Consider the following 22,162-nt stretch of genomic DNA (forward strand, 5'->3'; position numbering starts at 1 on the left):
ACACTTGCGCTTTAATCGCCGACACTGGGCGGGTATTCTGTTTACAGACGAGTCCAGGTTTCACTTAGACAGCAGCGACGGCCGTTCAAGAGTCTATCGTCGTGTTAGAGAACGTTTTAGTGACGCCTGTATTGTGGAGCGACGTGCTTTTGGCGGAGGCAGTGTCATGGTTTGGGGTGGTATCACGTCAACTGGACGAACACCTATTGTGGTCATCGATGGCAATTTGAACGCCGTAGGCTACCGTGACGACATTATCCAGGCTCACGTCATCCCATTTGTGCAAAGACAGCAACGTCACATCACGCTTCAGCAAGACAACGCTAGACCTCACGTCGCCCGGGTGGTAAGGGATTTCTAGCTCACAGAATACCGATGTGTTGCAGTGGCCTGCAGTCTCACCCGATCTTGCACCAATCGAGCATGTCTGGGATGAGATGCAACGTCGTGTACGTGCGCTGCCTAACCAGCCGGTGACGTTGGCAGCGCTGGGTCAGACGTTAGTCCAGATCTGGAACGGCATTCCCCAGGCATTCTTCAACAATTTGGTAGGCTCTATGAGGCGACGGTACCAGGCCTGCATCGACGCAAACCATGGCCATACGCGCTATTAACTTTGTGAACTGATTTTTTACCCCCGTGTCTTTCATCCCCAATACCAATGAAACGACAGATGCTGTGACATTTTAAATGAATTGAAGTTTTGCAGATTTGCCCTATTAACCATGCTATCTGATCGTTTCATCGTTTTATGTCTTGAAATTATGTTTTTATCAACATGATAACCATACACAGTTACTTTTTTCCGCTAGTACTTTTGACTATGCCTTGTGTGTAGGTATTATTTTATTTTTATTTATTTTTATTATTATTTTTTTTTTTAATGTAATTTAAAGACACCACAAGAGCACATTGATTTACTAAGTATCGGTTATTGAATGTTAAACATTTTGGAATTTTGACACTTAGTCTTCAAAGGAAACCCGCTACATTTTTTCTATTAACAGCAAGAGCTCTTTTATATATATTTCCCGACAGACTGGACAGCACAAACCACGGTCTCTAATATACTCGTCGTGGGGCATCAGTTGGGACGGGGAAAACCTAATCAGAGAATTGGTTACCCAGGGATTTCGACCCTACTATCAAACACCTCAGGCGAGCAAAGTAGGCCTACTGACTGAGCTAGATTCCACCCCGTTAGTTGTTCATAAAGATCGTGACAATATTTTTTTATTTTTTTTTAAACCCACTAATGGCGAAAAATCTCACAGTGATTCATGTGACCAGTCACAACCATGTCAAAATAATAGTTGGGACAGTACCTTGTGCAGACATACAATTTTGAAACTGAATACTTTTGTCGTCCAGATTTCCATGGGAGAGTGCGAGTGCGAATAATTTTTACATGCTCATATACCACTAGAGTTTCGAGCATGTCCGTCCCGGGGCCTGTTTCTGGATAGCCAGGGGCTTGTTCCGGGACAGAAAAGAATTAAGCGGACAATTTTGAAATTTATATCCAAAAATTAAATAGTGGGTCTTTAAAATTTTGATGCGCATCTCTAATATAATTAATAAAGAAAATTTGGTCGCTAGATTAGATCGAGTGGTTAAAAAGAAATTAGATAAGATCGATGGCCTGACTCGGGATGGAGGGGGGGGGGGGGGGGAGGTAGAGTTGAAAATGGGCAGAATTTTTAAAATAACAATTAGTAAAACAATTAATAGAATTTTACAAGCCAAAAATAAAAAGAATTGACTGCTCGGTCGAATATTTATATAATTTGGAGCAGTTTAGAAGGACAGTCCAAAAATAAATAAGAGAAAGAAGAGAGGATCGGACTATTTAATAATATTTAAAAAAGAAAGTAATTTCGACAAACTTTTGAACGAAGGTCTAAAAGTGATCTATATGTCCACGTGAGTGGCCTCGTTAAGGCCGTTAGGGTGCACAGCTTGTAGGGACGAGATGGGTTGCACCCCGTCATAAAAACCCCTAGATTGACAGTCAATAGACGTTGAAGGTGTAGTGCTGTGCTGAAATACAGATCTTGAGAAGCTGGATCCGTCTGAACGAGAGAGAGAATCAGACTAGAGTATAGTCCAGTGCTGGGTTGGTATAGTGGTGCGGACGGGCCCGACTCCGGAGGATACGAGATGGTATCACAATAAAGTAAAGTAAAGTCTAGAAAAGAGTAGTAGGGCCGTCCCCGCTTCCTATTTCTTCTTAGAGTGGGGCGGTCAATCTTCCAGTGCTGCTAAGACAGGCTCGGACATGTAGAGTCTAAACGCGAACAACCGTGGCGTTCTGCAGAATGGCCGTCATACGAGTCACGAAAAAAACAAGTCAACATAGTAAGACGGAGAAATGACGTGAATATCGCTAAAAAAGAGTAAAAAGTAAAGTTTGTTTTATTTAACGACACCACTAGAGCATATTGATTTTTTATCTTATCGGCTATTGGACGTCAAACATATGGTCATTCTGACACTGTTGTTTTTTAGAGGAAACCCGCTGTCGCCACATAGGCTACTCTTTTTACGACAGGCAGCAAGGGATCTTTTATTTGCGCTTCCCACAGGCAGGATAGCACAAACCATGGCTTTTGTTGAACCAGTTATGGATCACTGGTCGGTGCAACACCTACCAATTGAGCCTTGCGGAGCACACTCGGGGTTTGGAGTCGGTATCTGGATTAAAAATCCCATGCCTCGACTGGGATCCGAACCCAGTACCTACCAGCCTGTAGACCGATGGCCTAACCACGACGCCACCGAGGCCGGTCGCGCTAAAAAAAGAATCCAACCCGGTGGTGCAGACTGTCGAAACGAGAAGCGTTCTAGCGTTCAATCAGTTCCAATGGTCGCATACATCCCAGTAGAAAACTTCACTTCGCTGACAAAAACAACAAAAGTGAAAGATCCCCAAGTCGAGCCGCGAAAGAACGTGCAGTGTGCACAAACACGTCTTACCGCAACGATTGTTTAATGAATGTTTAACGCCACCCCAGCACGAAAAATACATCGGCTATTGGGTGTCAAACTATGGTAGATGCAAAACATTAATTGATGATCAACAAAAATTCAAAATTTAAACAAAAACACAGTCAGTGTAAAGAACCGTACAAAAATACAAATATCACAGTTAGATACTGACTTTTACTCAAAATTTCAATTTTGTGCTGTATTGGCCATTCTCATAGAGAATGTTACAACCCTGCACCACGGTGAGGTTACAGCACGCGCAGGAAAAACAACGAGCAATGGGAGACGCTTTCTATTGTGTGAGACCATTTGCATTCAGAGTTACAAATCTTATCTGGAACTCTTAAAGTAAAAAAGAGTAAATATTTCCACACTTCCGGGTGCACATGCAATTTTTTTTACCCCAGATTGAGAAATGGTTTTCTTCTTTACAAGCAACGGTATAACATTATGTTGATGATCGTTTGGCACGCATTCTTAAATTAATCTATTGTGAATATTTTATTTGAAATTTAAAAGTATAAAACGTTACAAAATTAATATGTAGGGGTATTTGTTGGCATGATTATCTGTTTTCGATCATGATATAATATCGAACGAGGTTCATCTCATTTCCATTCATGGCAATATGCCCTCCCTTGCCCGTCCCCCTCCCAAAGTAACATACATACAAGATATTTATAAAATAATATTTATTTTACTTTATTGTAATATTAATAATCTATATATCATGATTGTAAAATAGCAAAGAATTTGACCCGTACCCCTCTATATCAGTAAAACTAACACTAACTATTGAAAGGGGGGTACGAGTTGAACTCATGCCGTAAAATACCCAACCGTTGCCCCTTATTGTTAGGGTTAGTTTTTGGGTTGGGGTGAGGTTTCCACTTTATACATAAGGGTTAACAATAACAGGCAGGCATATTTTTGTAAATAACATTAGTATCAACACGTGGTTCTGGCTTACTGGAGAATCTATCATTATCAAGAGCCATGGAACATCCTAGGTGGCAACACCTGACACTTAATCAGAATTGCCATTTGAGCTGCAAGAACTGCCACCTAGAAATTTAGTAGAATGGCTGATAGATGCTTTGAAATTCAACATTGTCAGTGGGTGGGTTTTGGGGTTTTTTTTTAAACATTGGGTGTTAGTGAAGGGACCTTTATCATGAGGTGGGCTAGGGACGATCACCAACTAGTGTTAGCTTAGTCACAAATGCTACACCATATATAATTATAGTACAGTAAAGTAAATATATATATATATATATTTAAGGATTGTCTGTTATTTCTTTTACGTTCATCGGGGTATGGACAAAAAAAAATCATCCGCAATATGTGTGAATCGGTGAAGCCATTCTCAAATAAGTTTGCAGATGATTTTTTTATGTTAATACCCAGATGATCATAAAAGAAATAACAGACAATATTTACAATTAAATTTGAATCATACATGCTAATAATAACACTAAAACATCATACTTTATTTTGAATTAGTTTTTATCCATATACAATAACGCTCATTAAGACAACTTGCCCATATTAAAATGACGTCATCACATATGACGTTCCTTGATGACATAATTTTTATGTTCATCGAAAAATTAACAAAATCCTGTTGCTACGTTTGGACCAATGGAATGACATTATGTTGTAATGAATGTAACAGAAATTTAATTATATATATATATATTTCATGTACATACAGCTTTCCACATATATATTAACTACATAACAGCATGTCCTCAAGGCTAGCTCTGCCACTCGCCAAATTGCAAATTTTAGGGACAACTGGCAAATTTTAGTTTAATTTGGCGAAAATAATTTGTGTAATAATTGATATTTCGTTGGAAAATAGCTGTAGGTTTTGCATTTTTAAAATACTTTGGCAAGATTTTCTGATCACTCAGAGCTAGTCCTGTGTCCTCCAGTTTGAACTTTCTGAGTTAACGTCTAGTAAAGAGATCTAAGAACAGATACATTTATGAAGTTGATGTTTTGTTTCATTCTATAAGAATTCTGTGAACATTTGCTATATTCCGTAACAATATTTGAGTGGAATGTTGGTACTAAAGCCTAAAGGGTAAGCTTATTAGGTTGCAGTTCACTGTCAAAAGTAAAGAAGAGTGGTTGGTAGACTCCTTAAGACACTAATGCAAAGTTCAACAAATCCACTAGCCCTTGGTCCCAGCTAGTAAATTGTTGGTCTGTGCTAGTGGAAATTATCAACTGTATTTCTATAATACTTAGGGCACTAGCCAAGACTTCTGTGAGGTCTAGTCACTTTCTCAAGCATTTGTCGAACACTGACAAATATTTGCAATATTTTGATACAGTTCTTGTGACCTACATATATTTTAATTTATTTTCAGTTGTGTCACCACCTTACAGTCTGTACATGGGATTGGATAAACATGAAAGTAAGACGTCCAGCTTTATACATAAAATATTGTTCTCTAAGGTCGGCTTTTCATTAACCTGATTTTGAACATGATTCTGCATACAAGTTTATCGATATAGTGAAAATATACACATATAATATTATGTTATGCAGGGGGAAAAAATTGATTGAGAGCATCTAAGCTCAAGTTTTCTGATCAGTGACGTCATAAGGTGGAATAATCTTTGGCGGTTTAAATAAGAAGATCCATTGCAGGGAACTTTGTTTTTTAAATCTTGATTAGTAATAATTCTAGTCAATTCAAAAATATTAGCAACTACTGTTTAATGTTTTCAAATTGTGTAGCAATCTCTAAACCTTGGATCGCAAAAAAGCGACACGCTACTGAACAAAATGTTCGCTGCATTGTTTTTGTCCAAATCTGTTGTACCAATTATATGGAAACATGAACAACAATACTGGAATGAGAGTTGTGAAGTTTGCAACAGAACAACAAGCCATGTTGATAAACTTCCTAGAGGAGAATCGTCTACTTTATAATATATGTTGTAGAACACAGAAATAAAAATTATAATCATCAACATATGGAAGAACATTTCTTGGGAAATGGACATGAAGAGCTTTGGTTGTAAGAACTTGGTATAATAAATAATGATAAATCAAATAAAACAAAGGAACCTGCTTGCAAAAATGCAGATATAGAAATGCACATTTCTGCAAATGAGAAATTGCATGTGAAATCGAGTTGATGGAAAGCTGGCCATAACTAGTCACTCATGTTGAGTGGGTTTGCTTTTTAAAATAATTTTGAGTAAATCGGAGTAAATTATGATCACACAAATAACAACCTATTAATTTAGTAGAATTTGTTCTCTAACAATAACAAGGTTATTTATATTAAGTGGAAAGCGCAAATAAAAGATCCCTTGCTGCTAATCAGAAAGAGTAGCCCATGTAGTGGCGATAGCGGGTTTCCTCTCAAAATCTGTGTGGTCCTTAACCATATGTCTGACGCCATATAACCATAAATAAAATGTGTTGAGTGCATCATTAAATAAAACATTTATTTCTTTTCTTTCTATTTATATTAAATACTATTTATGTACAAGTATGAACATACTTTTATTTTTTAGATGAAGATTTAATCAGATGGGGTTGGCCAGAAGATGTGTGGTTAGTATATAAATCTTAAGTGATTATTTTGCATTTTTCTATTAAAACATGTCAATGCCCGTTTTAAATTTGTTTTGTATTTTCTGTGTAAAGTCCAAGTGTTACAATGACCATAAAGCTGCAGTTTTAAATATGCCCTCATTAAAGAAATATTCCTTTTATTTATATGTGGTAACATATGTGTGTGTAGGTATTTGTTTCAAAACTAGAACTGCAGTCTACAATTAAGATGTTAGTTAATTTAACTCACTTATCAGTTATCACAGTTTCTTGTTCGATTTTACTAAATTAAATATTACATTTAGATGTACTTGTAGAGTATCTAATTTTTTGTTCAACAGTAGCAATGTTACATGGTTTAGATGCTACTGATAACAGAATTCCCTAAAGATCTATTTTCAGAATTATATTTTCTCTTTCTTGTAGGTTCCATGTCGATAAAGTATCTTCAGCTCATGTTTACTTGAGGTTACATCCTGTGAGTTATTTTTAAATATAATTCAAATGAGATTTTAGTCAAATGTAGTTATGGTGTGTTCCTTTCTAGTAAAATTTGATGCACATGCAAGTAAGGGCCACATGGAGACAGCCTGTATAATTAAATTTGATGCACATGCAAGTAAGGGCCACATGGAGACAGCCTGTATATTTAAATTTGTTCTGAATATGATTTCACTCTCATTAAGGGTTTTACTTTTATGAAGTAAAAAGGTGAGATATAGATATATTACTTCAGTTAAACTTTGTTTTTTGTTGTATGGATGTTTATCACAGTGCATTTGAAACAAACAAACAAAAATATATTAGATTAAAACTTTATTGAATTTTTCATTTTATTTAATGTTTAAATTATATTTTTTAACAAGCACAGAGATTAAGAACTATGGATACAACTGTCGGCGAGATAATTAATTCTGTTGAATTTTTTATTTTTTATTTATGGTGATTCTTTTTTTACTTAAATAGAGTATTTAGTTTAATTGTATGTTGAATCCTTAAAACACAGTTGATCTTGGATATTGTTTTATATCAAAGCATATATATCTATAATAAAATTATGTTGCTTAATTCTTTTAAGGGTGAAACTCTGGATGACCTACCACAAACAGTAATTGATGACTGTGTACAACTTGTCAAAGCAAACAGCATACAAGGTAGTAGACTTGATGCAATAAATATGCATGTACATTGATAGGTATAGGAAATAACCAGTTATATAATATCAACCATAGAAGGTTTTTAATATGGCAAAATTGTTGGATGTAGCAATTCATTATTTTAAGCAGATATTTTATAGCATAATTTAGAATGTTTCTTTTACTCAACATTTCTAAATATTTTGCTTTCATTTTTGTTAATTATTGTAGTTAACAGCACTACAAGAAATCTTTTTTCAATGGTTTGTTGTTTTCATTTCTGAATTAAAAAATAATATTTGCAATTATCAATAAAATGTTATTATTGTTGAAATTGGATTATGTTTTTTTTTTGTTTTTTTAGGTAACAAAATGAATAATATAGATGTAGTATACACCCCATGGTCGAATTTAAAGAAAACTGCTGGTATGGATGTTGGTCAAGTTGGTTTCTTCAAGGACAAGGAGGTTTGGTTATTTTCATATTTGAATTATGTGTGGTTCAGTCATTCAATGTATATCAACCTGGGCTCCGTTCCACGAAGTGATCTTAGCACTAACATCATCTTAAGTGTGTAACTAGCTTCATGAAATGGGGCCCTGGTCTCATGTTTGAACTGATATGGTCATTCTTGAGGCTATGTCAATTATGATATTCTACAAGTTAAGCCATTCACATATTTTCCAAAAACATATTTTTTAGAAATGTTCAATTTAATGTATAATGTAATACAAAGACATTTATGAACTCACTGAACAGCATTTTTGTAATTTTTTATAACGGTCTTTGTTATTTTATGCATGTACTCGGTAGTAATGGTCTGATCCATGAATTAAATGTCTGAAGTTTTACATTTGTGTGGCGGGACGTAGCCCAGTGGTAAAGCGCTCAGTCAGTCTGGGATCGATCCCCATCGGTGGGCCCATTGGGCTATTTCTCGTTCAGACAGTGCATCATGACTGGTATATCAAAGGCTGTAGTATGTACTACCCTGTCTGTGGAATGGTGTATATAAAAGATCCCTTGCTGCTAATCAAAAAGAGTAGCCCATGAATTGGTGACAGCGGGTTTGCTTTCTCAATATCTGTGTGGTCCTTAACCATGAATAAAATGTGTTAAGTGCATCGTTAAATAAAACATTTCTTTCTTTCTTTCATTTACATTTGTCTAGAAAAAAATTTAACTGGAGACTGAGTAAAATATTTTGTTTTTCAGGTGAGAAAAGTAAGAGTAGAAAAAAGAGTAAATGAAATTGTGAATAGACTGACAAAAACTAAAGATGAAAAGTTTCCCGATTTACGCAGTGAAAGAGAAGAGAGAGACAGACAAGAAAGAGAAGCTGTGAAAAGAAAAGAACAAGAAATCAAGCAAAAAGAAAAAGACGAGGATAAAAAAAGAAAAGAACAGGCAGAATTGAGGTATACAAGGCGAGCCAGCCAGATTTATAAAGCAGTTCCCACTAATGATAATAGAATCTGCTATATATGTAAGGAGTCTGTAAAGATCTTTAAGTGCATTTAGCACATGAATACAACTTTGTTCATTATTTTTGTCCTTAGTCCCTCTTATGCACACATAAGACGAAAAAATGTTAGACTCAAGTTATGTTCACCATGCATTTTATTACCGGTATACATAAGTACAACAGCTAATGGAAACTTCCAATTTCCAGCATGTTTTGCTAAGTTCACATGGTAATATATTTGGAAGATTTCATTTACCCAATACTTGAGTTCTTAATTGTGATTCTTTCCCAATAATTAAGGTTTATGTGGGTTATGGAAATCCTGTAAAGTTTTTTTCAGGTCTAGAAAGTTATAAAACTTTTGAGTTTCAGTCATCGTAAGTTATGAAAAATGATATATGGTTAATAACAATTAAAGGAATGCTGGCGAGCCGGTGGTTATGTAATACTTAATGTGTCACATCAGGATTTAGTCTTAGAACTGAAGAAACAAAACGTACCTGATTTTTGCGGATGCATTGCAATGTTCTGTAATAATATCTAATCCAGTAAGCCAGCAATACATATATATTATTTTTCAATACAAAATAAACTACCACTGTGAAAGTGTCGAAATAACTGTATTATGTTTTGTTCATGCATTAACCCACATACTGACATACTAATCGGAGTGTTTTCTTAGTTAATTGGTCCTTTCTTTGCGTAGCCTGCACATGTGATTCCTGATTGGTATGTGTATGTGCAGGGTTTTTTAAAATCACAGGGTATTGTGGGATGACCTGCCGCCCCTACAATATTAATGGACATTATCAGCCATCCTGCTTTATTATTGTAAATAATTCTGTAAAACCCTTGATTAAGTAGACTTTCCTATCTTAAATACAAAACTGACCAATTACTTAGTCCCAAAGAAAAGAAAATTATCACTTGAGTATCGTGAGTGGTTATTTTTGCTCCAACATACTCTACCAATAGGCCTAATAATATGCATTTTTTCTTTTGATGTTTTAAGAGAGAAAAATACAGTATAACTCCATTTCGTTCTGTTGATGCAAATTGAAATATATTTAGTTAAATAGTTTATTATACTATCAAGTCATTTATGTTGTTTTACAAGTCTGGTTGATTAAAGCAAAGTGCCTTGTCGTAAATTACTGCTTTTGTTTATACTGTGCATACAGGAGTTGGTTGGAGCTGATGTCACTTCGCCCCAAGCTATAGTACATGACGTCACGAAAACAAAAAAAAATGGTTGCCCCCAGTTAGCAGGAATAGTCACGTTTTTTTATTAACTCTAAAATTACATGTTTTTTATTTTTTAAAGCGTCAGTATGTGTTGGTGGTCCAGGTATGCATCTTTCCAACACAAGGCTCATGTTGGAGTTTAGTCTCCCTTTAATGATTTTTTCTCTTCCATTACACAAGCAAGGATCAGCAATTCATAACAAATCACTAATATTATTAGATCATGTTGATGATAGCATAAAATTTCCTTAAAAAGCCTCAATAAAAGCTTCTGGAAAATGCTATAATAAGTCATGGAATTTTGTTTTAATAATAAAGGTGGATTAGCTGTGATATATAATGAATACTTTTGCAAGGTACATTATGAAAATAATTTCTTTACAAATAATTATAGGTAAAAGGTCATTGTTTACTGATCACAAATACTAATTCAACAATTTTAAACTGTGAAGATGAACTGTTTGTTACTTTTGCCATTTCAGATCTTATACAACGTTAATGAGAGAAGAAAACATGACATCAAACCTGGTATGCAAGATCCCCTTTCTTATCAAACATTATTTCATTTAATCAGCTAGTTAGACAATCACATTGTTTTTGTCACCCCATTCTGTGACAAGTTTGCTTGCCCCACTAAATCCATCCCTCATAATTAAGATGGTGATATGTTTAGTAACAAAACTATTATTAAGTAACAGTCTGCATCAGATATATATTAGGGGCTGTCCATAATTTTCAACATTTTCACGAGCGTACAAACTATTATTAAGTAACAGTCTGCATCAGATATATATTAGGGGCTGTCCATAATTTTCAACATTTTCACGAGCGTACAAACCGTACGCGGGGGGGAGGGGGTTAAGGGGCCAGCGTACACTTTTTTTGAAAATGAAAAATGCTGATCAACATTTTTCATTTGGGGATGTACACTTGTGGGGGGGGGGGGGGGGGGGGGCAGTGGTCAAGAGTGTACGGTTTGTACGCTCGTGAAAATGTTGAAAATTATGGACAGTCCCTTTTAATATACAGTGAAACCTCTCAAAACCGGACCCTCCTTAAACCGGAATTCCCCAAAACTGGACATTTTTCACGGTCCTTTTTTAAAACTCCTTACAGAAATTAACTTTTCTAAACCGAATACATTTTAAAACCGGACATTTTACTTGGTCCCGAGGGTGTGCTGTTTAGAGGGGTTTCACTGGATTATAATCTCCCGCTTGTACATTGTCCTGAATTTAACTACAGTTTTATTGTAAGCATTGTTTTGTTCTGTAGTCCACTCTGTATTTATATATTGAAAGCAGCAATTTCAAATATATTTAAAAAAAATTATATTTCCAGATTCATGTCACATTAATGTGTTTATTACCCATATGGTTAAAATATCTTGGTACATATCAAAGTGATACGTCCCACTAGAACGCCAAGTGGGACATAACACGAAGACATCATTGATTGGCACACTACAGCCTTAAAGGAACGTCAACCAAACGAGTCGAGTGATATAAATTAAGATTGATTATGGGTAATAAATAAGATAGTAATCTTGCTACCATTTCATATGTTTCTGTCCCACATGAAATAATTTCTATAGACATTACCTGTCCTCAAACAAGTGCACCTCCCCCCACGCAAGTGGTCTGGTCCGAACATCCCAACAGCCAATGGGATGGCCTAAATTCTTCTACTGCATACTGCTCTCTAGTTCCGGTCACATGACTGTAACTTCCTTCTTTTTCTCTTCGCTAAAGGGTCTGGACGTCTTTTGTTTGGCTCTGTTTGGAGTCAACTTTTTTTATAAGACCTTTGGTTTTGTATTCGTGTTTGGGTGAAATGTTTTCACCTTAAATTTCGTTAGCTTCGTTAGCTTTCGTATGTTTCTTTTCGCGTATTCGCTTGACTTTGCAAGTGTTAATTACATGAAATGTTGTTATATTGTCGGTTGTTGTGTCTTTGTTGCAAATGGCGTCTTTGTTGACCGGCTTTGTGTTTGTGTCATGGATTCTTTTCTTTCTTTTTCACAGATTGAAAACTTATTATCATGTCAGATGTTAATGTTCAGCGACAGGTACGAGCGTGCCTACGCTGTAAGAAGTTCACTGCAGGCGGCGACCCTCATGAATTATGTCCGGGTTGCCGTGTTCCTTGTAGCCTCTCTTCGAGATGCGACCTGTGTTCGGGCCTGTCTACTGTCGAGTTCGCGGCTTATTTGAAGGTGCTGTCGGCGAGAGCCAAGAAAGTGGAATCTTCGCCGTCAATTGCGGACTCCATAGCAGATGTATTACGTTCGATGCTACCTACTATGCTGAAAGAGACTATGGCGTCAATGGCAGCCTTACCAGAACCGGCGGGTTTGGGGCCAGGTCCGGTTCAAGTCCCCTCTTCGGGGGGTGCGGCTCCAGGACGCAAGACTTCAGATGACAGGCCTGCAGTTCCTACGCAGCCCTCTGACAAGCCGACTCAATCAGTTAGACGTTCCACGGCCTCCAAGGATCACCGATCTTCAAAGTCATCTTCGGCGCAGCGGAGCCGGGACCGGAGCCGGGCTCGTAGCCGTTCCCCACGACCTGCATGTCTCCCTATGGGTTCCGTGGATCGGCAGCGCAGACCTTCTATTGAGGCTTCAGAGGGTTCTCGACGGGACCGTCCACGGTCCGGTTCACCAGTGAATTCTGTTTCGGCGGATCGATTAGCCTGTGCTCGAGTGCTTCGAGACTTTGGAGATGCAGCGCCTACAGCGGTTTCCGTCATTGATGAGACTGAATCTCCTGACCATATGAATATGAGGGATTGCTTGGCGGCAGTCTATGACATGTTGCCGTCCTTGCCACATCCACCAACGCCGTCCAAGAAGGGACCGACACCGATGATAGCGACTGATGTCCCTCCGGAAGATGTGGTGATCCGTTCCTTGGCAGCCGGTACACTCGTATCCGAGGTGGCGACGGATTTAGACCGCACTTTTAAAGACACAGCGTCTTTCGTCGCCTTTCCGACTTGGGGTCACCGTATGTATCCGGTGTTTGACATGGCCTTTACAGATGTAGCTCCGTCTTTGGATGAAGATGTTCACCGTCTTGGGAAGTCGTCAACCGTGGATTTGACGGACAAACAAGTACAAGCCATGGATACTGCCCAGAGACGTTGCTTGTTTGTGTTATCTTACTTGGACGTTTTCCTTGCGGCGATGGCCACCCAGGCAAAAGATGCACGGTGCTACGCGCTGTTTCAGCAATCGGCGCAGATGCTAGCTTTCCTGACGTCTTCGGTGACTTCGATGTCCTCGATGTTAATGCAATACCGTCGCCAGGCTTATTTAAAGAAATCCACTTTGGATTTCCAGCATAAGAAGGAGCTGTTAGCTCAACCGTGGTCCGCAACGAAGCTGTTTGCAGGGAAAGTTTCTGAGGTGGTGAAGGCCAATGATGAGGACCAACAGTCGACAGCAACTGTCAAAGCGTTGCAACTTATTTCGACGTTGGAATCTACAAAGCGGAAGTCTACATTTACACCACAACCACCATCTAAGCGCTGGAGAGGTTCCTTTCGAGGTCAACCTTCTCGAAGGTTTCCGGTCAGACGACCATCCGGTCCGCCAGCTCGTACCCAGGGGAAGCCTGGTCGATGTTGACGCCAGCCAACAGATCGTGGACTGCTCAGATTGCTTCAACCTACGCCCGCCCCTGATTTTGAACCAGAACAACGATTCGGTTTTGACGCTTCCGGTGTGTACCACACCGGTCGGAAGATCCATGGTCGGAAGTCGACTTCGCCGTTATTGGCGAAACTGGCAGACACTTTGCCAAGATCCGTTTGTCACGTCGATCTTGAAGACAGGGTATCGTCTGCAATTGTCTGCCATCCCTCCATTGACCACTTCACCTCGAGAACCGCGGCATTCCGTTGCGCAAGTCAAGGTTCTACAGGAGTCCGTCAACAAGCTGGTGGAGAAGGGAGCCGTTCGCAGCATTTCGGAAGTACACTTAACACCCGGATTTTACTCAGACTCCAGAGCTGCGAATGATTCACAACTTGGCGGTCTTCAACGACCACTACCTGTCTCCTCCGACGACCTTCAAGATGTTAACGTTGCGAGATATCATAGCCGTGATCAGACCGGGGGATTGGCTTGCCTCGCTAGATCTCAAGGACGCCTACCTGCACGTTCCGATGCATGCCGATTTTCATCACTACCTGCGGTTTGTGCTACAGGGTCGGCATTACGAATGGACAGTCCTGCCCTTTGGGATATCCATAGCGCCATGGCTGTTCACCAGAATCACGACTCCGATGTCACGCTTCCTGCATCGCAGAGGTATATCCTTTTACCCATACCTCGACGATTGCCTGATGAGGTGTCACAGCAAGACAGGGCTGACTGCACATGTTGCCTTCATCATGGACTTTCTCAAGCAGCTGGGTTGGATTATCAACATCGAGAAATCTCGACTGGCTCCCACGCAGTCTCTACAGTTCATAGGCGCTTGGCTTCGACCCGACCTGGGCCTCGTTCAAGTTCCTTTAGACCGTTGGGAGAAGATCCAGACCATGATTGTCATAGCCCTCACCGCTCCAATGACCTTCCGCAGTTGGCAGAGTCTCCTGGGTCTCCTCACTTCTGCCCAGGATTTGACACTCAGAGGTCGTCTCCAGTTGCGGCGTTTGCAGATGTTTCTCAACCCGTTTGTTCGTTTCAACAATCCGGACTTGATCATCTCACTCCCGGACGATCTACGCTCCAGCCTGCAGTGGTGGCAGCTCCGATCGAACGTCTTAGAAGGTGTCTCTATGCGGGCCTTCATAGCCACTCATCACCTATTCGTCGACGCGTCACTGGAAGGTTGGGGAGCCCATCTAAGCAACCAGACTACTTCAGGGCTGTGGTCTCCCGGCGAACTTGGACTCCACATCAACCTGTTAGAGTTGTTGGCAGTCTACTACGCTATCCTTCATTGGCGACAGATGTTGACGGAAGCCTCTCTCATGGTGGCCACAGACAGTACGACCGCGGCGGCTTACATCAATCGTCAGGGCGGAACTCACTCCAGCAGTCTGCTGCAGTTGACTTATCGTCTCTACAAGCTGGTCGACGAAATTCCATTGCACCTTCGGACTCGTCATATTCCAGGGGTTTCCAATGTACTAGCCGACACATTGTCCCGGCCGTCGTCTCCACAGCCGACGGAGTGGATGCTCCATCCGGAAGCGTTTCGATGGGTGTGCGACAGACTTTGGACACCAAACATCGATCTTTTCGCCACACGATTCAACCATCAGCTGAGGGTTTACGTGTCTCCGGTGCCGGATCCCGAAGCTCTGGATCTCGAAGCATTGGCCATCAGCTGGGAACAGATGGACGCGTACGCTTTTCCTCCACCAATCCTCCTTCCAAGGGTGCTTCAGAGGTTTCAGCTGTACCATTGTCGCCTGTTGCTCATTGCTCCGATGTGGCCATCCAGGATGTGGTATCCAGATCTAATACGTCTTGCCGATCCACATCCTTTACCGCTGCCAGACTGGGATCATCTGTTGCTGCATCCCACGTCAAGACTATACCATCCACGTCCGCAGTTGTTCCAACTGCACGCGTGGACTTTATCTCCAAGAGTTTGAGGAAGAAAGGTTTTTCTTCACAGTCTACGGCGGCCATTTTGAAAGTGCACAGATCATCTACTACTGCGGCTTACAACGTCAGATGGCTTTGCTTTCACCGATGGTGTGTTGGGAAAAAACTCAAACCTCAGACGATCCAGATACCTCGTCTTGCTGATTTTTTGCTGTATCTGCGGACCACTTTACGATTGAAGGGGTCTACCATCGCTGGGTACGTTTCGGTCATCGCTACTGTTCGTGATGTCACTACTGGAACGAAGTTATCGGGTATTCCTGAGATCCATAAGATGATCAAAGGGTTTCGCCTTGAAGATCAAGTACACCGGTTTCGGCCACCAAGATGGGACCTGAATTTGGTGTTACGAGCGTTATCGACCGCACCTTATGAGCCGATCGAGTCCTCTTCCCTGCAAGATTTGACACGGAAGACGGTGTTTTTACTCGGTTTTGCCACGGCTGCTCGTGTCTCAGAACTTCATGCTCTTGATGTAGATTTGGTACGTTTTCACCGAGATCGGCGTGCAGTCAACTTGGGGTTACTCATGAATTTTATTGCAAAGAATCAGTTACCAGACCAAGCGCCTCGCTCGTATGTTGTGCAGGCCCTCTCCTCTATCATTGGTCCGGCGGACGTTGAGGACTTGGCGTTGTGCCCTGTTAGAGCCCTGCACCAGTACATCGAGAGGACCAGATCTTTTCGACAACATCGTAAAAGACTTTTCCTCTCCTGTAACCAGAGTCGGTTGAGGGATATTACCAAGAACACGGTGGCCACCTGGATCCGGTCTTCTATCCTGACCGCCTATCAGAAGGAGGGTTTACCTGCTCCGTCTGCTTCCAATCCGCATGAACTCCGTGCCTTGGCTGCCACGATGTCCCTGCATTGCAACACATCCATTCAGCACATCATCACTGGCTGTTTCTGGGCGACGGACTCCATCTTCGCCAACTATTATCTGAGGGATGTCTCCACAGAAGACGTTGAGGGGTTCCATCATCTGGGTCCGGTTGTTGCTGCACAGACTCTGTTGAATACAAGCCGTCCTCGTCGCCGTTGATGTCTGTCTGATTCTGGGCTGCATACCGAGATGTCCACCGAATCGACAGGTGAGGATTGCTTAGACTTTTGTTCTTTTGCACAGTTCACGCACTGGTGCCGGAACTTTTGTCTCGATAACCTTTACCCTGCACTGCATGTGGTTATTGGTTGTCGTTATTGAACTAACAGATCTTTGGTGTACTAGACAGAAAACATTCGGGGGTCTTGTTTTGTTCAATGTTCTGACGGATGCACCTCATTAGGTTGTCGCTTGTTATTGAAAAACTATAACACTTCAATACGTGAGGGTTACCTAACACCTGCATCCCTGGTGGCTACGTCTTCCCACCCTGTCAGAACCAGCATGAGATGTGGCTTCCGCCTCCTGGTCCATGTGTTCTAGGAGCCGTACCTGCCACTGCTGACGGATGCCACCATTCTGGTTGTTGTTACTAACATCACCTGCATTGGTCTGTGACGGGCATCCCTAGGAGGAGGGTTTACCAAGGTTGGCCTTATTCTTCCACTAGTCAGCCTCTTTCCGGTTGGGGAGTTATCACAAGCATCTACGGATCTCGGCACCCACCACCATCTGTTGAATGCTGCACTTGTTTGAGGACAGGTAATGTCTATAGAAATGGAGAAAACTTGAGTGTTTTCTCTTTTATAGATACATTACCTGTCCTCAAGATTCATCCCGCCCGGGCCTCCCCGCTTCCTGTTCTCCGTGCGATGCGCTCATGGAAAAAGAAGGAAGTTACAGTCATGTGACCGGAACTAGAGAGCAGTATGCAGTAGAAGAATTTAGGCCATCCCATTGGCTGTTGGGATGTTCGGACCAGACCACTTGCGTGGGGGGAGGTGCACTTGTTTGAGGACAGGTAATGTATCTATAAAAGAGAAAACACTCAAGTTTTCTCCAGTTTCTTTGTCACTTGTGACAACTGAAAATTAAAAGTAAAGTTTGTTTTATTTAACGACGCCGCTAGAGCACATTGATTTTTTATCTTATCATCGGCTATTGGACGTCAAACATATGGTCATTCTGACACTGTTTTTCAGAGGAAACCCGCTGTCGCCACATAGGCTACTCTTTTACGACAGGCAGCAAGGGATCTTTTATTTGCGCTTCCCACAGGCAGGATAGCACAAACCATGGCCTTTGTTGAACCAGTTATGGATCACTGGTCGGTGCAAGTGGTTTACACCTACCCATTAAGCCTTGCGAAGCACTCACTCAGGGTTTGGAGTCGGTATCTGGATTAAAAATCCCATGGCTCGACTGGGATCCGAACCCAGTACCTACCAGCCTGTAGACCGATGGCCTGCCACGACGCCACTGAGGCCGGTCAATTGAAAATTATTTCACTCGGGGCATAAACATGATATGAAATGGAAGCTTGTTTAATATCTTATCAATTCTACCATTATGAAGCTTTCAAGTAGGACATTTTCTGATAAGACAAAATGCAACTTTATTAAGACAGTATTTCTGGATGTGTTGTGTATTGGTAAATGATATTACAGCATGGGAAAACAAAATTATAGGTTTAATTCTGTTAGTTTGTTTGAGTGTGCATGGTACCAACTAAAGTAAATGCATATGCATCAGATTCTGAGAAGCAGGAGTGGGGCACTTCCCTTTCAACTTTAGAAATAATGTATTGCCTCTTCCCCCCCCCCCCCCCCCCCCCCCGACATTGACAATCAGATTAATAATTACAGCTTTCGCCCCACGCCACCAGTTGCTGTCATGTTTAGACATCTATGAAATGAGATGTTGTTGCTTAATTTGTTTGTTATATATGATTTAGGAGATTTTCAAATAAAATGTTTTTTCTTTCAGGATGGTGATGGCAATGATTCTGATGACTTTATGTAAAATCTGTTAAGATATTTTGTTGGCAGTTGTGTGATATTCTAGTGGACAAATCAGTGAAGCAGAAATCAACGGCTAAACTTAATATACTCTTACTTCAAACATTTCTTTGAAAATCGGACATTCGGAAAGTCAAACATTTTTAAAATCTGTTTACTTAGATAAACTGACTCATGACTGACACTCAAATTTTTTTTCTTGTACCCAGTAAGTGCAGTCCAACTGGTGTTAAGCAACAAGATGGCTGCTTAATACTGGTCAGTTTACATCCTATGAGGGGAATTGTGAGAAAATAATCAGGTGGCTTCTGAAGTTTGATTGGCTATATTTTTATAAAATATGGTTTTCATTTTTCTGATATAGATTCTACTTCCATTTTGTTGCTCATTTGTATCTAATATAACAGAAACACTAATGAAAAAGATAAAACTAAAATGTGACTCACTATAAAAAAAAAAATGATGGACTGGGTTAAAATAAATTATTGATATTTCAAACAATGGTCTTTGTCTAGAGTTACAAAATAGAACGGCACAACAGATATTTCTTCATCCATGACTGGTCTATTAGAGATAATATCCTACACATTATTCTGGCATCCCTGGTTCTAGTGCTGTCTGAAAACCTTTTCTGTTCTTGTTCTTTGAAGAAACGCTCACAGTAACTCGCCTTTACAGTTCAAACCCTGCAAAGTTTTCTGAAGTTTTTGTCCATTGTCATTTTCATCCCTGTATTGGTATATCAAAAGCCATGATATGTGCTGTCCTGTCTGTGGGAAAATACATATAAATGATCCATTGCTGCTAATGTAAAAATGACTGGGTGTCAGAATCATTAAATGTTTGACATACAATAGCTGATGATTAGTAAATCAATTTATCCTATAACTTACCCATGATATCCATGTCATAAACCCATGTGATAATTTACTTTATTAACCCGGTTAATAATAGTATGCAAATTTACACGGTCTCTAGGTAATGTGTTGCTGTGGATGGGTCATTTGCTTACAAGCCAACAAGACCCATTTATCTGAGCGTAACGTTTTCAAAGATTTGTTTAAAACGCGTGACGTCAAATTAATCTGTGCTAATCGTGATGATGTCATATCATCGATGGTGGCGACTTCAGTACTGTGATTTACTAAAACAATTAATTAGAATGTTATTTTAGAAGTGTTATAGGATAAATAGAATTCGCTACTCGTGTTTTTTAATATGTAAAATATCAACCTTGTCTAGTTAATCAGTATTTGTCTCGGCAGAGCCTCAACAAATGCCGATTAACAAAGACTCGGTTGATATTTTCCATATTAAAAAATACTCGTACGAATCCTCTATGTAATCTAGTCACAGGAGTGGTGTCGTTAAACAAAACAAACTTTTTACATTTGTTCATCCCTGTATTATAAAACTCATGGTATATCTTACTCTATATCAGAAAGTACTTATAAAAGATGAGAGTATTAGCAGTTTTGTGGTGGCAACAGATGTCTTCTCACAAACTTAAGACCAACAGCGACATTTTATAAACAATCGACCAAGGTGTCGTTAAATAGTCATTCCATTCTTCTTTTTTTTATTGGGGATAAAGTGTATCATTTGTCTTTAATAAACATAATGGGCTGAATTTACGAAGCCTGTTTCTCTTAAACGTAGGTGTTTAAGCATTGTAAATGTATGTAGGTACACAAGTGTAAGTAATAAGCAGGCTTCGTAAATGCTTGTAATTACATGTGTGTAAGCCATAAACAGGCTTCATAAATTTGGCCCACAGTGTTCATAATGATAACTTGAACTGTTGACCTAAAGAGGTACTTAGAATGACAATGTGGAATGATGGAAAATGAATTTTACTAAAATGTTTATATGATTCCAAACTGCAGTGGGATCATTTTATATTTCAGTTGCCTTATGGGATTTATTGATGCATGGGCTCTTTTTTATGGTTATTTGGCTGTTAGATTACATTTAACATGTATGAAAGGCAGTTAAAGAGGATAAAGTAAGCTTTGGTGTTACACGGGAGAATAATATTAAAAATATCAAATGGATTCTTTTTCTTCTGTTATTCTTTGAATAATAAATAACACATATTAGGCCAAATTTACGAAGCCTGCTTTTTTGACTCACAGGCATGACATGTAACTAGATAAATTTACAATGATCAAACACCTGTGGTTAAGAAAAACAGGCTTTGTACATTCAGCCCTTTATTTCTTCAGTTGTTACAAAATATCAACGACTCACAACCAGAACTGGCTGTATCCAAACTGGTGCTTTTCTCAACCCAAAAAAAGATTTAATGTTTTAAAAAACTTGAAAATATTTAATAAAAAAGAAGAAGTTCTTTACTTATTCAAATTATCTAGATTTGAATTACTGCTATTACATGTATGTCCTTCCCCCATCCCCTCCCGACCCCCTCAAAAAACAAAAACCACTACATTTAAAAAAAAAAAATTAGATTCATAAATAGTGATCTACTTTCACAAATATTGCTATGGTTCTTGTCACAGAGTTTTAAAGTGGAAATCATACTTATTTATTTACATCAAATTTTTGCATGTTTACACACACTGTTCTTTGGTAATAAATAGAATATTAAGTTCACTGCTATTTTATATGGGATGAGTGCAATACAATGTCACGGAGTCATTTTATTTCAAAGTTGGATGCTCGTCCAGAGTGGGATATTGCATTTGCATGATGTAATTGATTTGTACTGGCATCTGAACATTACTGTCTGAACATTACTTTCCATCCAAGTCTATTGGTGTTGTTTACAATTCATTTAGTCTTTAGTGCTTCATCCAGATCAGCTATGATGTCTTCTGCACTCTCCAGCCCGACGGACAGACGGACCAAGTTGTCTGTGATGTCGATTTTAAGTCTTTCTTCTTGACTCATAGTGGAATGAGTCATGGTAGCACTGAAACAAAAAATATTCTCTTGAAGCAACATACATGTGTATAGATAACAGGTGGGCTTAGAGTGGTCATCCCTGTCCATGCAATCCAAGTACCCTAAATTACCCATCCCTCACCCCTCTCCATGCAATGTGTACCCAAAATTACCCATTCCTCACCCCTCTATATGCAATCTGTGTACTCTAAATTACCCATCCCTCGCCCCTTTCCATGCAATCCAAGTACCCTAAATTACTCATCTCTCGCCATGCAATCCAAGTACCCTAAATTACCCATCCCTCACCCCT

The 22,162-nt window shown here is 39.7% G+C and overlaps 2 protein-coding genes across 2 annotated transcripts in view; one reads left to right on the forward strand and one right to left on the reverse strand.

Annotated features, from left to right (window-relative positions):
* Positions 1 to 3,351: 3,351 nt before the first annotated feature.
* Positions 3,352 to 19,131, forward strand: LOC121375778 (coiled-coil domain-containing protein 25-like). Its single transcript, XM_041503408.1, has 9 exons — positions 3,352 to 3,428; positions 5,367 to 5,414; positions 6,529 to 6,568; positions 6,995 to 7,046; positions 7,647 to 7,722; positions 8,069 to 8,172; positions 8,921 to 9,123; positions 10,898 to 10,943; positions 18,914 to 19,131. The coding sequence occupies exons 1-9, from the start codon at positions 3,404 to 3,406 to the stop codon at positions 18,947 to 18,949; spliced, it is 630 nt and encodes a 209-aa protein (XP_041359342.1). The 5' UTR covers positions 3,352 to 3,403; the 3' UTR covers positions 18,950 to 19,131.
* Positions 19,132 to 21,401: 2,270 nt separating this feature from the next.
* Positions 21,402 to 22,162, reverse strand: part of LOC121376186 (cystathionine gamma-lyase-like) — a 21,254-nt gene continuing 20,493 nt past the window's right edge. Inside the window, exon 12 of the mRNA XM_041504005.1 lies at positions 21,402 to 21,877. Within this exon, the coding sequence (XP_041359939.1) occupies positions 21,736 to 21,877 (142 nt within the window). The 3' untranslated portion in view covers positions 21,402 to 21,735. The remainder of the gene's footprint in view (positions 21,878 to 22,162) is intronic.

Source organism: Gigantopelta aegis, chromosome 6 (genome assembly GCF_016097555.1).
Source record: "Gigantopelta aegis isolate Gae_Host chromosome 6, Gae_host_genome, whole genome shotgun sequence".
Lineage (NCBI taxonomy): Eukaryota > Metazoa > Mollusca > Gastropoda > Neomphalida > Peltospiridae > Gigantopelta > Gigantopelta aegis.

Bases quoted from the DNA above. Each gene is read 5' to 3' on its own strand.
- LOC121375778 (XM_041503408.1), top strand. From the start codon at position 3,404: ATGGTTTTCTTCTTTACAAGCAACG. The intron at 7,047-7,646 runs GTGAGTTATTTT...AATTCTTTTAAG, and splicing joins TTTACTTGAGGTTACATCCT to GGTGAAACTCTGGATGACCT. The intron at 7,723-8,068 runs GTAGTAGACTTG...TTGTTTTTTTAG, and splicing joins CAAAGCAAACAGCATACAAG to GTAACAAAATGAATAATATA.